This window comes from Rhinoderma darwinii, assembly GCF_050947455.1.
Source record: "Rhinoderma darwinii isolate aRhiDar2 chromosome 12 unlocalized genomic scaffold, aRhiDar2.hap1 SUPER_12_unloc_10, whole genome shotgun sequence".
NCBI lineage: Eukaryota > Metazoa > Chordata > Amphibia > Anura > Rhinodermatidae > Rhinoderma > Rhinoderma darwinii.
In genome coordinates this window covers 218,310-233,536 of record NW_027461863.1, presented here as the reverse complement: position 1 = coordinate 233,536, position 15,227 = coordinate 218,310, and the positions used below count along the sequence as shown (strand labels likewise).

General features: G+C 45.2%; 2 protein-coding genes across 3 annotated transcripts in view; one reads left to right on the top strand and one right to left on the bottom strand.

Moving 5' to 3' along the window:
• The window catches only part of LOC142698101 (protein kinase C delta type-like), a 152,188-nt gene that overhangs the window by 24,546 nt on the left and 112,415 nt on the right, over positions 1 to 15,227 (top strand). Inside the window, exon 3 of the mRNA XM_075847787.1 lies at positions 1,907 to 1,998. The gene's annotated coding sequence lies outside the window, so the exon portion shown is untranslated. The remainder of the gene's footprint in view (positions 1 to 1,906; positions 1,999 to 15,227) is intronic.
• Positions 3,118 to 15,227, bottom strand: part of LOC142698100 (protein kinase C delta type-like) — a 35,465-nt gene continuing 23,355 nt past the window's right edge. Inside the window, exons 1-3 of one of the 2 annotated variants that reach the window (XM_075847786.1) lie at positions 6,609 to 7,075; positions 4,914 to 5,443; positions 3,118 to 4,746 (exon numbers count right to left, since the gene is read on the bottom strand). In XM_075847786.1, the coding sequence (XP_075703901.1) occupies positions 4,188 to 4,746; positions 4,914 to 5,011 (657 nt within the window). In that variant the 5' untranslated portion in view covers positions 5,012 to 5,443; positions 6,609 to 7,075 and the 3' untranslated portion in view covers positions 3,118 to 4,187. Of the gene's footprint in view, positions 4,747 to 4,913; positions 5,444 to 6,608; positions 7,076 to 15,227 lie in introns of those variants that run through there. The other variant, XM_075847785.1, reaches the window with a different exon arrangement.

Here is a 15,227-nt window from a genome sequence, read left to right as displayed (position 1 = left end):
ATCACTGTGCCCTGTGGCACAGTGATTGGTGAAAGCCGCAAACGGCCGCAATTGGCCGCTCTGAATTGACCGGCCAATTGCAGCGATCGCCGATGAGGGGCGGTTGAGCCACCCCCCTAGCCCTCGCGTAAAGATGGTCTGCTGTTATGAACAGCAGCCATCTTTACTTTGTAACTTTTATTTTTTCCACTGTAACCCCTTCTTCATTTGGCGTATGGATACGGCAATTTGCGGGAAGTCATGGCTTTCCATGACGTATCTATACGGCAAATGTCGGGAAGGGGTTAAACCACTAGCCGTGATCATATAAGCTACAGTGGCATCACCACGGGTATGCTAAAGCACCACGCCTCCCAGGGTCCGTCCCTTAGAGAAGCCCATGGATTTTTAATTGACATATTTTTTTAAATGCTCACTATACCCCTACTATACCCCTAGATAAATTCCTTGAGGGGTGTAGTTTCCCAAATGGAGTCACTTTTGGGGGGTTTCCACTGTTTTGGCCACTCAGGGGCTTTGCAAATGTGACATGGCCTCTGCAAACCATTCCAGCTAAATTTGAACTCCAAATGGCGCTCTTTCCCTTCTGAACCCTGCCGTGTGTCCAAACAGCCGTTTATGACCACGTGTGCCCCTGAACACTAGACTCTGGATATTATATATATACCACTGAACACCAGACTCTGCATACTATATGTACCACTGACCACCAGACTATGGATACTATATGTACCACTGACCACTAGACTCTGGATACTATATATACCACTGACCAGAAGACTCTGGATACTAAATGTACGACTGACCACCAGACTCTGGATACTATATATACCACTGACCACCAGACTCTGAATACTATATTTACTCACTGGCCACCAGACTGTGGATACTATATGTACCACTGACCACTAGACTCTGGATACTATATGTACCACTGACCACCAGACTCTGGATACTATATGTACCACTGACCACTAGACTCTGGATACTATATATACCACTGACCACAAGACTCTGGATACTAAATGTACGACTGACCACCAGACTCTGGATACTATATATACCACTGACCACCAGACTCTGAATACTATATTTACTCACTGGCCACCAGACTGTGGATACTATATGTACCACTGACCACTAGACTCTGGATACTATATGTACCACTGACCACCAGACTCTGGATACTATATGTACCACTGACCACTAGACTCTGGATACTATATATACCACTGACCACAAGACTCTGGATACTGAATGTACGACTGACCACCAGACTCTGGATACTATATATACCACTGACCACCAGACTCTGAATACTATATTTACTCACTGGCCACCAGACTGTGGATACTATATGTACCACTGACCACTAGTCTCTGGATATTATATGTACCACTGACTACTGGAAACCACATGTAAGTGGATAAGGGTTAGTTCACCACCACTGCATTAGGGATCGGAGGCGGCTGTATGACAATATGGACTAGTGATGAGGCCGGTCAGAGTTTGTGTTTAGTCAGTATTCACCTTAGTCGGCAGAGTCACAGGTGGAGTGAAACTCGTGGGATGATGGGGGTGATGGACGGCACATTGAGAGGCGTCATCCTCATGTTCCATTGGTGTCAGTGCTGCAGGTTTCTTCCAGCGACATAACATATATGATCCCCGTATGGTAAGTTCTTTCTTACGTTTTTTCCTATATGACATTTTATGGCCTGTCACATAAAGGTGAGGTACCCACCAGGGCCGTATTTACCATTAGATACCTGCGGGCACCAGATCACTGTAGTACTACCGGTAATGAATCCTCTTCCTGTGTGTTTTCCGATTTTATGTAACTAAAGCTTAATCGCTGTATAAATGAAAAGTTCTACAACTTCCTAATCTACTTTATGTTTCTTAGCTGAGAGCAGGACTAGCGATGTACAGGTTCACTGCATCTGAATGTGAGCAAGAGTGTCCTCATTCACTGACAGCAAACAGATCTTGAAAATGGTGAGTAATTGAAACATAAATGATATTATAAAGTTGTAGAACTTCTCATGTATACAGGAATAAAGTATTTATTATATGGGGGCATGGCTGTAAATATGCCCCCGGATATGACGACTCCTTGTATAGACCAGTCCTATTGGATCTCTCGGTGTGGACGTCTCTGCAGGGGATTTTTCTTCTTCATGAATGTTGATCTCTGGTGTGAAGGATCTGGTAACAGGAGCATCCATGAGGTGAGGGCCCTGACTGTAGGGGGCAGCATTGTAGCCGATCCTCCATCCCACACTGTGCCCCATTCAGTGTATCCCGTTTAGATAATCCTCCACAATCTAAATAGCCTGTACTTCAGCTCTCTCCTGCACTGATACATTGTAACAAACTCTCACTTATCATTATATAACCAATAAAGCTGTTTTCTGGTTTGGAAACCCCATTTTCAAATGCCCTATTAGGGAATTTTGGGGTAATAGTGTGGGTTCCCCCGTTCAGGACCCTGATTAATTATCCAGAATGGAGAGGGGCTACAAACATCATCTCCTGCTCAGGAGGACCATCACATCCATGTATTACATGCCCAGCCCGGTGATTATAGAACTGTGTAATACTTTAATTCCCCTTTAGAGATGCTGTAGGGAAATTAAACTCTTGCAGCAAGTTCCCCCACAGATTACTGGACCCCTCTAGCAAAACGGTATTTTAAAAACCGGACAACCCCTGTAAGGCTCTGTTCACACCACATTTGGGCTTTAAATCTGACATACTTCTGACATGTCATAGTGACATAGTGACACGTCAGAAGATTGGATTGGTGGGGGTCCGAGCACTGAGACCCCCACCAATCACTAGAATGAAGCAGCTGAAGCCCCCGTGTGAGCGCTCAGTCGCTTCGTGTTTGTTCGGCTTTTTCCAGAAATAAATGTATCGGTGAACGGACTCAATAGAAAGTCTATGAGCCGATACATTTTTCCGGAAAAAGCTGAACAGACAGGAAGCGGCTGAGCGCTCACACGAGACCTTCAGCTGCTTCGTTCTAGTGATTGGTGGGGGTCTCAGAGCTCGGACAACATAAACTACACAGAAGTCCAATGGGAATAAAAACAAGCACAAAGATGTAGGGGGTAAAAGGAAAGTTTTATTTACAGATAAGGGAAGGTTATATTTTATTATTAGGAGATTATTCTAGAAGTATTAAGACTACTATTATTATATACTGTGTATATGTATGTGTCATCTATTTATCTATTATACTAAACCTATCTAAAGGCCGTGTTGATCCAGAGGAAGGCGAAAACCCCCTGTGAGGAATGAGCCAATTGTCCTCATATTAGGGGGGGAAATTCCTTCCTGACCCCAAATATGGCGATCGGCATAAATCCCAGGATCAAAGGCTGAAGTGTAACGTGTAATATGGGGAAAGACTAGGGGAAAATTATTCATTTTTTATATTATTATTTTTAATGAACTGCTGTATTTATTTATGTGTAAACTATAAATTGTATTAAATTAAGAATTATTTTAAATTATTTTCTATATTTATATTATGTCACTTATGTGTGTTACTACTTATTACTCTATCATCCTAAACCTATTTAAGGCCGTGTTGATCAAGAGGAAGGCGAAAACCCCCTGTGAGGAATGAGCCAATTGTCCTCATATTAAGGGGGGAAAATTCCTTCCTGACCCCAAATATGGCGATCAGAATAATCCCAGGATCAAAGGCTAAAGTCTAATCTAAATGTACTATGTGTCTATATGCGGGTGTCTATACTTATCATGTAGTGTGGTGTCTATACTTATTATATAGTGGGGTGATGTGAGTGATGTGGGTGATGTGGGTGATGTGGGTGCATTACTTACCTGGCCTGTGCTGAGGTGAGATCAGGTATAATGGCCGCTCCGGCCCCAGGACTACAACATGCGGCTATTATTCCTGATCTCCCCAGATGGAAACTAAGCACAGGCCGCTCCTGGGGGGTGTAGAGGATCTTCAGGCTGGAGTGATGTCAGATGCCTGCCCGGGATTGGAGGATGGCAAGTCAAGGCTCTGGTGCAGCAGCAAGATGGCAGAGGTGTGGCATGAAGATGGTAAGGAGAGAGATGATGGTCTGGGCAGCCGAGGTAACATACAGCAGCAGAGACTTGAGGCGCGGGTCAGGAGGCATGAAGTTCTGGGCCCTTGTCCTGAGATCTTATTGGTTCCAGCTTGGTGACATGAAGCTGAACCCGGCCAAGGGGTGAAGGGCTTTGTTATTCTCTGGCCACTTCAGATGTTGGTTCTCCAGAACGGGCACAAATGGTGTAAATGGTGGCTGTGCCCTCCTCTCCTGCAGTTCCTCCCAGCCGATGGTGGAGAAGAATGGATGCTCTCTGATGTTCCCGCACACACCGAGGCGCCTCTTAGAATTTTTACGGACCAGTCTCTTGGTCAGATGTTTCACGTCAGGATTAAGCCAAGTTGGAAATTTAGGCTTCGCGGTGGTGATGGCTTTGATAGCCATTTGCCTGACGGGGCCGTTGTAAAATGGGGAGCGTCCTGCTGCCATCCTGGACACCACAATCCCCAGGCTCCACCAGTCAACTGCGGTGCCGTATTTTTTTCTAAGAAGCACCTCGGGGGCCATGTAATGCAACGTTCCCGTCACTCCACGGATCTTATTGGAGGCGGTGACGCCATCTTGGGCCAATCCCAGGTCGATGATACGGACGTGGCCATCTGCATCCAACATTATATTCTCCGGCTTTAGATCTCTGCAAAGAAATAAGACGAGAGAATGACAAATCCGCCCAGTGATCCAGGAGACGGGGGATGGGTCATTTCACCACCAAGCAGAATAGCCATTCAGGAGTGTAGGAAAGCTGGGTGCACTGTTTCCAGCATGTAAAGGAGAATGAAAGAAGGGGGAAGTTCTGCTTACCGGTGGACGATGTTGTGTCCATGGAGGAACTGGAGGCCACATATCATCTCTGCTGTGTAGAATCTGATGGGGAGAACAGAGCGGAGTCTCAATGTCATGAAATCTTCCTCTATCAATTCCCTAATATCATGTTATGATGGAGTGTGTGCGGTCTCTAGCAGAGAGGAGGCGCTGATTATGGCAGCCTGTATTCTGCATTCTCTGTATTATCCTTCATCTGACCTCCCCCCTCATCTTTTCTTCTTTCCACCCCCCTAAGTCTCCTGATTATTTACTCGCCTTACGTTGCCGATGTTCAAGCAGCCGCACATCCTGATCAAAGCCTCCAGGCTGCCACCGGACAGATACTCCGTGATAAAAAATGCCCGCTCCTCAGATTGATGTGCGGCATAGAGGTGGCATAGGAACGGGCAGTGTCTGGCCGCTAGGAGTATCCGCCGCTCTCTCATAATTTCGTCCGTATTGTCCCGTTTGGTGATCATTTTTACGGCCATGTAGGTGTTTCGGCCGGGGACTGATGCCAGGACCACCTGAGGAAAACAAATGGAGATTCCTCATGAGAAGAAGAAGGAACAGGGGTGGACAGAGAGGTGGGTCAGTCGGGTAGTGCCCAGGACTCTACAGCAGAACAAAGCTGAGCTCCCAGCATAATGCAGTGTCTGCTGTTGGGTCCTGTATGGAGAGGTCTTCACGCCTTACCCACATTTGACATAATTATCTTAGTTGGTGGGGGTAGTATGGAGCAGGATCATACGCTATAATAGCGACCGTGGCATCTAAACAGTTAAATAGAGGTAAGCTCCCGCTGTCACCCCATCACCCCTACCCGCAGCGCGATCACAGTGTGTAGATAGTTGTCATGGCAGCCAGGGGGCCTAATGGAGACCCCAAGGTCTGCCAACTTGGTCCTCCTACTAAGCTTAATAGGGGGAGGCTAAAAGAACAATTCAAGCGATACATAAATATTGCAGTCAAAATAAATAAATAAACTTTTTTCTGTTTCGTTTTGTTTAGCTCCTCGAAAAATGGAATAAAAAGTTAAAAAGTGATTAAAAGTTTTATGTAACCCAAAATAGTACCAATAAACAGTACAGCTCGCCCCACAAAAAAGAAGTCCTCACACCGCCCCATCAACAGGAAAATAAAAAAAATTCTGGGTTTCAGAATATGGAGACACACCAAATTAATTTCTTTACAAATTGTTTTTATTGGATAAAAAGTATAAAAAATAAACCAATATAATTTTGGTATCCCCGTTATTGTACTGACCCGCAGAATAAAGGTAACGTGTCATTTTTACCACTTAGTTAACACCATAAAAGCCAAATTATTAAACCAATGGAGGAATTGCTGTTTTTTTTTTTTTTGCTATTTCACCTAAAAAAAAACAGCCTTTTACAATGTTCCCAGTAAATGATATGGAACATTGAATGGAGCCATTAAAAACGACAACTCGTGCCCCCAAAAATCAAAATCTCTCATATGTCGACAGAAAAATACTAAAATGAAAAACTAAAGTAGTGGTTATGGGGGCAGGAATACTTCTGGATGTCCTATTAGGCATCCCATAGGAGAACACTACACCCATCATCCATCTAGCATAACATGGTGACAACAGAGAACAATTGATGGAGATAAAAGGTCAACTTTAGGTTTACCACCCTATAAAATGAAATATTTAGATATTCTACTCACTTTGCCAAAGCTGCCCCTACCCAGGACCTGGTGGATGGTGAAGCGGCTGATGGTAAGCCTGGCATAGGGGCTGGATGTTCCAGGGTCTTGGCTGCTCCCAGGTCTTGGCTCCTCATCCTCCAATCCTCTGTCCTTGGCTCCTCTCCTCTTCTTCGTCATCTTCTTGAATCCGGTGACGCTGTCCTCCTCCCTCTTCCTCTTCTCCTCTTCTCGCTTCTCTTCGTCTTCTCCATGTCCATTGGACGCCATTTTCACCAATATCGTCCTACCTGTAGACTTCAGTCCGATCGCTGCCGTCGACAGTTGAAAGTAAACGGCAGTTGGTCGTGTGCAGGTCACGTGATGTCAGAGGTCATGGAATCCTCAGGTGGCACCTGCCTGGCAGTAACCTGCTCTGCTATGTCTGATGTGGGCATCATGAGTGCCAGTCTAGTGTCCAGAGCTGTGTTTCCCAACCAGGGTTTCTTATGGCCTGGTCAGGGGTCTGCAGAACACAGTAGCAATACATGCCACTCCTACAGTAGAGATAAACAACGGTTATTTGCTCAGGTTATTGGCAAAACCCTTTTCATCCACAATATAGAATCTGGGTTTATATTTAGGGGTCTGTATTTATTTAGGGGTCTGGTCTGGGGTCTGTATTTATTTAGGGGTCTGGGGTCTGTATTTATTTAGGGGTCTAGTCTGGGGTCTGTATTTATTTAGGAGACTGGTATGTGGTCTCCATTGATTAGGGGTCTGGTCTGGGGTCTGCATTTATTTAGGGGCCTGGTCTGGGGTCTGTATTTATTCAGGGGTCTGGTCTGGGGTCTGTATTTATTTAGGGGTCTGGTCTGGGGTCTGTATTTATTTAGGGGTCTGGTCTGGGGGTCTGCATTTTTTTAGGGGTCTTTTCTGGGGTCTGTATTTATTTAGGGGTGTGGTCTGGGGACTGCATTTATTTAGGGGTCTAGTCTTGGGTCTGTATTTAGGTGTCCGGTCTGGGGTCTGTATTTATTTAGGGGTCCGTTCTGGGGTCTGTATTTAGGGGTTTGGTCTGGGGTCTGTATTTATTTAGGGGTCTGGTCAGGGGTCTGTAATTATTTAGTGGTCTGGTCTGTGGCCTGCATTGATTTAGGGGTCTGGTCTGGGGTCTGTATTTATTTAGTAGTCTAGTCTGTATTTATTTAGGGAAGTGGTCTGGGGTCTGTATTTATTTAGGGGTCGGGTCTGGGGTCTGTAGTTATTTAGGGGTCTGGTCTGGGGTCTGTATTTAGTTAGGGGTCTATTTATTTAGGGGTCCAGTCTGTGGTCTGTATTTATTTATGGGTCTGGTCTGGGGTCTGTAATTATTTAGGGGTCTGGTCTGGGGTCTGTAATTATTTAGGGGTCTGGTCAGGGGTCTGTAATTATTTAGTGGTCTGGTCTGTGGCCTGCATTAATTTAGGGGTCTGGTCTGGGGTCTGTATTTATTTAGTAGTCTAGTCTAGGGTCTGTATTTATTTAGTGGTCCGGTCTGGGGTCAGCATTTATTTAGGGGTCTGGTCTGGGGTCTGCATTTATTTAGGGTTCTAGTCTGGGGTCTATTTATTTAGGGGTCCAGTCTGGGGTCTGTATTTAGGGGTCTGGTCTGGGGTCTGTATTTATTTAGGGGTCTGGTCTGTGATCTGTATTTATTTAGGGAAGTGGTCTGGGGTCTGTATTTATTTAGGGGTCGGGTCTGGGGTCTGTAGTTATTTAGGGGTCTGGTCTGGGGTCTGTATTTAGTTAGGGGTCTATTTATTTAGGGGTCCAGTCTGTGGTCTGTATTTATTTATGGGTCTGGTCTGGGGTCTGTAATTATTTAGGGGTCTGGTCTGGGGTCTGTAATTATTTAGGGGTCTGGTCTGGGGTCTGTATTTATTTAGGGGTTTGGTCTGGGGTCTGCATTTATTTAGGGGTCTGGTCTGGGATCTGTATTTATTAAGGGGTCTGATCTGGGGTCTGTATTTATTTAGGTGTCTGGTCTGGGGTCTGCATTTATTTAGTGCTCTAGTCTTGGGTCTGTATTTATTTAGGCGTCCGGTACATGGTCTGCATTAATTTGGGGGTCCAGTCTGGGGTCTGCATTTATTTAGGGGTCCGGTCAGGGGTCTGAATTTATTTAGGCGTCTGGTCTGGAGTCTGTAATTATTTGGGGGTCTGGTCTGTGGTCTGTAATTATTTAGGCGTCTGGTCTGGAGTCTGTAATTATTTGGGGGTCTGGTCTGGGGTCTGCATTTATTTAGTGCTCTAGTCTTGGGTCTGTATTTATTTAGGCGTCCGGTACATGGTCTGCATTAATTTGGGGGTCTGGTCTGGGGTCTGTATTTATTTAGGGGTCCAGTCTGGGGTCTGCATTTATTTAGGGGTCCGGTCAGGGGTCTGTATTTATTTAGGGGTCTGGTCTGGGGTCTGTATTTATTTAGGGGTCTGGTGTGGGGTCTGTATTTATTTAGGGGACTGGTCTGTGGTCTCCATTGATATAGGGGTCTGGTCTGGGGTCTGCATTTATTTAGGTGTCTGGTCTGGGGTCTGTATTTATTTAGGGGTCTGGTCTGGGGTCTGTATTTATTTATGGGTTTGTTCTGGGGTCTGTATTTATTTAGGGATCTAGTCTGTGGTCTGTATTTATTTAGTGGTCTAGTCTGGGGTCTGTATTCATTTAGGGTTCCGGTCTGGGGTCTGAATTAATTTGGGGGTCTGGTCTGGGGTCTGTTTTTATTTAGGGGTCTGGTCTAGGGTCTGCATTTATTTATGGGTCTAGTCTGTGGTCTGTATTTATTTAGGGATCTAGTCTGTGGTCTGTATTTATTTAGTGGTCTAGTCTGGGGTCTGTATTCATTTAGGGTTCCGGTCTGGGGTCTGAATTAATTTGGGGGTCTGGTCTGGGGTCTGTTTTTATTTAGGGGTCTGGTCTAGGGTCTGCATTTATTTATGGGTCTAGTCTGTGGTCTGTATTTATTTAGGGATCTAGTCTGTGGTCTGTATTTATTTAGTGGTCTAGTCTGGGGTCTGTATTCATTTAGGGTTCCGGTCTGGGGTCTGAATTAATTTGGGGGTCTGGTCTGGGGTCTGTATTTATTTAGGGGTCTGGTCTGAGTTCTGTATTCTTTTAGTACTCTTTTCCTGGGTCTGTATTTATTTAGGGGTCTGGTCTAGGGTCTGCATTTATTTAGGGGTCCGGTCTGGGGTCTGCATTAATTTGGGGGTCTGGTCTGGGGTCTGTATTTATTTAGGGGTCTGGTCTAGGGTCTGCATTGATTTAGGGGTCTGGTACATGGTCTGCATTAATTTAGGGGTCCAGTCTGGGGTTTGTATTTATTTAGGGGTCCGGTCTGGGGTCTGAATTTATTTAGGCGTCTGGTCTGGGGTCTGTAATTATTTAGGGGTCTGTATTCATTTAGGGGTCTGGTCTGGGGTCTGTATTTATTTAGGAGTCTGGTCTGGGGTCTGCATTCATTTAGGAGTCTGGTCTGGGGTCTGTATTTATTTAGGAGTCTAGTCTGGGGTCTGTATTTATTTAGGCGTCAGGTACGTGGTCTGCATTAATTTGGGGGTCTGGTCTGGGGTCTGTATTTATTAAGGGGTCTAGTCTGGGGTCTGTTTTTATTTAGGGGTCTGGTCTGGGGTCTGAATTTATTTAGGGGTCTGGTCTGAAGTCATTAAATATTTAGGGGTCTGTGGTCTGCATTGATTTAGGGGTCTTGTCTGGGGTCTGTATTCATTTAGGGGTCTGGTCTTGGGTCTGTATTTATTTAGTGGACCGGTCTAGGGTCTGCATTTATTTAGGGATCTAGTCTGGGGTCTGCATTCATTTAGGGGTCTACTCTGGGCTCTGCATTTATTTAGGGGTGTGGTCTGGGGTCTGTATTTATTTAGGGGTCCGGTCTGGGGTCTGCATTAATTTGGGGGTCTGGTCTGGGGTCTGTATTTATTTAGGGGTCTGGTCTAGGGTCTGCATTGATTTAGGGGTCTGGTACATGGTCTGCATTAATTTAGGGGTCCAGTCTGGGGTTTGTATTTATTTAGGGGTCCGGTCTGGGGTCTGAATTTATTTAGGCGTCTGGTCTGGGGTCTGTAATTATTTAGGGGTCTGTATTCATTTAGGGGTCTGGTCTGGGGTCTGTATTTATTTAGGAGTCTGGTCTGGGGTCTGCATTCATTTAGGAGTCTGGTCTGGGGTCTGTATTTATTTAGGAGTCTAGTCTGGGGTCTGTATTTATTTAGGCGTTCGGTCTGGGGTCTGTAATTATTTAGGGGTCTGTATTCATTTAGGTGTCTGGTCTGGGGTCTGTATTTATTTAGGAGTCTGGTCTGGGGTCTGCATTCATTTAGGAGTCTGGTCTGGGGTCTGAATTTATTTAGGGGTCTGGTCTGGGGTCTGTATTTATTTAGGGGTCTGGTTTGGGGTCTTTATTCATTTAGGGGTCTAGTCTTGGGTCTGTATTTATTTAGGGGTCTGGTCTGTAGTCTGCATTAATTTTATGGGTCTGGTTTGGGGTCTGTATTCATTTAGGGGTTCAGTCTGTGGTCTGTATTTATTTAGGAGTCTGGTCTGGGGTCTGTATTCATTTAGTGCTCTAGTCTTGGGGCTGTATTTATTAAGGGGTCTGGTCTAGGGTCTGCATTTATTAAGTGGTCTAGTCTGGGTTCTGTATTTATTTAGGGGTCCGCATTTATTTAGGGGTCTGGTCCATGGTCTATTTATTTAGTGGTCTGGTCTGGGGTCTGCATTTATTTAGGGGTCTAGTCTGGGGTCTAATTTATTTAGGGGTCTGTTCTGGGGTCTGTATTCATTACGGGTCTAGTCTGTGGTCTGCATTCATTTAGGGGTGTGCTCTGGGGTCTGTATTTATTTAGGGGTCTGGTTTGGGTTCTGTATTCATTTAGTGCTCTAGTCTTGGGTCTGTATTTATTTAGGGATCTTGTCTGGGGTCTGTATTTAGGTGTCGGGTCTAAGGACTGCATATATTTAGGGGTGTGGTCTGGGGTCTGCATTTATTTAGGGGTCTAGTCTGAGGTCTGTATTTATTTAGTGGTCCGGTCTGTGGTCTGTATTCATTTAGCGGTCTGGTCTTGGGTCTGTATTTATTTAGGGGTCTGGTCTAGGGTCTGCATTTATTTAGGGGTCTAGTCTTGGGTCTGTATTTAGGGGTCTGGTCTAGGGTCTGCATTTATTTAGGGGTCCGGTCTGGGGTCTGTATTTATTTAGGGGTCTGGTTTGGGGTCTGTATTAATTTAGGGGTCTGGTCTAGGGTCTGCATTTATTTAGGGGTCTTGTCTAGGGTCTGTATTCATTTTGGGGTCCAGTCTGGGGTCTGTATTTATTTAGGTGTAGGTCTGGGGTCTGTATTCATTTAGGGGTCAGGTCTGTGGTCTGTAATTATTTTGGGGTCTGGTCTGGGGTCTGTATTTATTTAGGGGTCTGGTCTAAGGTCTGCATTTATTTAGGAGTGCGGTCTGGGGTCTGTATTTATTTAGAGGTCTAGTCTGGGGTCTGCATTTATTTAAGGGTCTAGTCTGGTCTGTATTTATTTAGGGGTCTGGTTTGGGGTCTGTATTAATTTAGGTGTCCGGTCTGGAGTCTGCACTAATTTGGGGGTCTAGTATGGGGTCTGTATTTATTTAGGGGTCTGGTCTGGGGTCTGCATTTATTTAGGGGTCTGGTCTGGGGTTTGAATTTTATTAGGGTTCCGGTCAGGGGTCTGCATTTTTTAGGGGTCTAGTCTGGGGTCTGTATTTATTTAGGGGTCCGGTCTGAGGTCTGCATTAATTTGGGGGTCTAGTCTGGGGTCTATTTATTTAGAGGTCTAGTCTGCGGTCTGAATTTTATTAGGGGTCCGGTCAGGGGTCTGCATTTATTTAGGGGTCTAGTCTGGGGTCTGTATTTATTTAGAGGTCCAGTCTGGGGTCTGCATTTATTTTGGTGCCTGGTCTGTGGTCTGCATTGATTTAGGGGTCTGGTCTGGGGTCTGTATTTATTTAGGGGTCTGGTCTGGGGTCTGTATTTATTTAGGGGTCTAGTATTGGGTCTGCATTTATTTAGGGGTCTAGTATTGGGTCTGCATTTATTTAGGGGTCTTGTCTAGGGTCTGTATTCATTTTGGGGTCCAGTCTGGGGTCTGTATTTATTTAGGTGTAGGTCTGGGGTCTGTATTCATTTAGGGGTCAGGTCTGTGGTCTGTAATTATTTTGGGGTCTGGTCTGGGGTCTGTATTTATTTAGGGGTCTGGTCTAAGGTCTGCATTTATTTAGGAGTGCGGTCTGGGGTCTGTATTTATTTAGAGGTCTAGTCTGGGGTCTGCATTTATTTAAGGGTCTAGTCTGGTCTGTATTTATTTAGGGGTCTGGTTTGGGGTCTGTATTAATTTAGGTGTCCGGTCTGGAGTCTGCACTAATTTGGGGGTCTAGTATGGGGTCTGTATTTATTTAGGGGTCTGGTCTGGGGTCTGCATTTATTTAGGGGTCTGGTCTGGGGTTTGAATTTTATTAGGGTTCCGGTCAGGGGTCTGCATTTTTTAGGGGTCTAGTCTGGGGTCTGTATTTATTTAGGGGTCCGGTCTGAGGTCTGCATTAATTTGGGGGTCTAGTCTGGGGTCTATTTATTTAGAGGTCTAGTCTGCGGTCTGAATTTTATTAGGGGTCCGGTCAGGGGTCTGCATTTATTTAGGGGTCTAGTCTGGGGTCTGTATTTATTTAGAGGTCCAGTCTGGGGTCTGCATTTATTTTGGTGCCTGGTCTGTGGTCTGCATTGATTTAGGGGTCTGGTCTGGGGTCTGTATTTATTTAGGGGTCTGGTCTGGGGTCTGTATTTATTTAGGGGTCTAGTATTGGGTCTGCATTTATTTAGGGGTCTAGTATTGGGTCTGCATTTATTTAGGGGTCTGGTCTGGGGTTTGAATTTTATTAGGGGTCTTGTCAGGGGTCTGCATTTATTTAGTGGTCTAGTCTGGGGTCTGTATTTATTTAGGGGTCCGGTCTGAGGTCTGCATTAATTTGGGGGTCTAGTCTGGGGTCTATTTATTTAGAGGTCTAGTCTGCGGTCTGAATTTTATTAGGGGTCCGGTCAGGGGTCTGCATTTATTTAGGGGTCTAGTCTGGGGTCTGTATTTATTTAGGGGTCCAGTCTGGGGTCTGCATTTATTTTGGTACCTGGTCTGTGGTCTGCATTGATTTAGGGGTCTGGTCTGGGGTCTGTATTTATTTAGCGGTCTTGTCAGGGGTCTGCATTCATTTAGGGTTCTAGTCTTGGGTCTGTATTTATTTAGGGGTCTGGTTTGGGGTCTGTATTAATTTAGGGGTCTAGTCTTGGGTCTGTATTTATTTAGGGGTCTGGTCTGGGGTCTGTATTTATTTAGAGATCTAGTCTGGGGTCTGCATTTATTTAGGGATTTAGTCTGGGGTCTGTATTTATTTAGTGGTCCGGTCTGTGGTCTGTATTTATTTAGGGGTCTGGTCTGGGGTCTGCATTAATTTAGGAGTCTGCTCTGGGGTCTATATTTATTTAGGGGTCTGGTTTGGTGTCTGTATTTATTTAGGGGTCTAGTCTTGGGTCTGTATTTATTTAGGGGTCTGGTCTGGGGTCTGTATTTATTTAGGGGTCTGGTCTGGTGTCTGTATTTATTTAGGGGTTCGGTCTGGGGTCTGCATTTATTTAGGCGTCTGGGGTCTGTATTTATTTAGGGGTCTAGTCTTGGGTCTGTATTTATTTAGGGGTCTGGTCTGTGGTCTGCATTAATTTAGGGGTCTGCTCTGGGGTCTGTATTTATTTAGGGGTCTGGTTTGGGGTCTGTATTAAATTACGTGTCTAGTCTGGGGTCTGTATTTATTTAGGGGTTCAGTCTGGGGTCTGTGTTTATTTAGGGGTCCAGTCTGGGGTCTGAATTTATTTAGGGGTCTGGTCTGGGGTCTGTAAATATTTAGGGGTCTGGTCTGTGGTCTGCATTGATTTAGGGGTCTAGTCTGGGGTCTGTATTTATTTAGGGGTCCGGTCTGGGGTCTGCATTAATTTGGGGGTCTAGTCTGGGGTCTGTATTTATTTTGGGGTCCAGTCTGGGGTCTGTATTTATTTAGGGGTCTGTAATTATTTTGGTGCCTGGTCTGTGGTCTGCATTGATTTAGGGGTCTGGTCTGGGGTCTGTATTTATTTAGGGGTCTGGTCTGGTGTCTGCATTTATTTAGGGATCTAGTCTGGGGTCTGTATTTAGGGGTCTGGTCTAAGGACTGCATATATATGGGGTGTGGTCTGGGGTCTGTATTTATTTAGAGATCTAGTCTGGGGTCTGCATTTATTTAGGGATTTAGTCTGGGGTCTGTATTTATTTAGTGGTCCGGTCTGTGGTCTGTATTTATTTAGGGGTCTGGTTTGGGGTTTGTATTCATTTAGGGGTCTAGTCTGGGGTCTGTATTTATTTAGTGGTCCGGTCTGTGGTCTGTATTCATTTTGGGGTCCAGTCTGGTGTCTGTATTTATTATAGGTGTAGGTCTGGGGTCTGTATTCATTTAGGGGTCAGGTCTGTGGTCTGTATTTATTTAGGGGTCTTGTCTAAGGTCTGCATTTATTTAGGGGTGTGGTCTGTGGTCTGTATTTATTTAGAGGTCTAGTCTGGGGTCTGTATT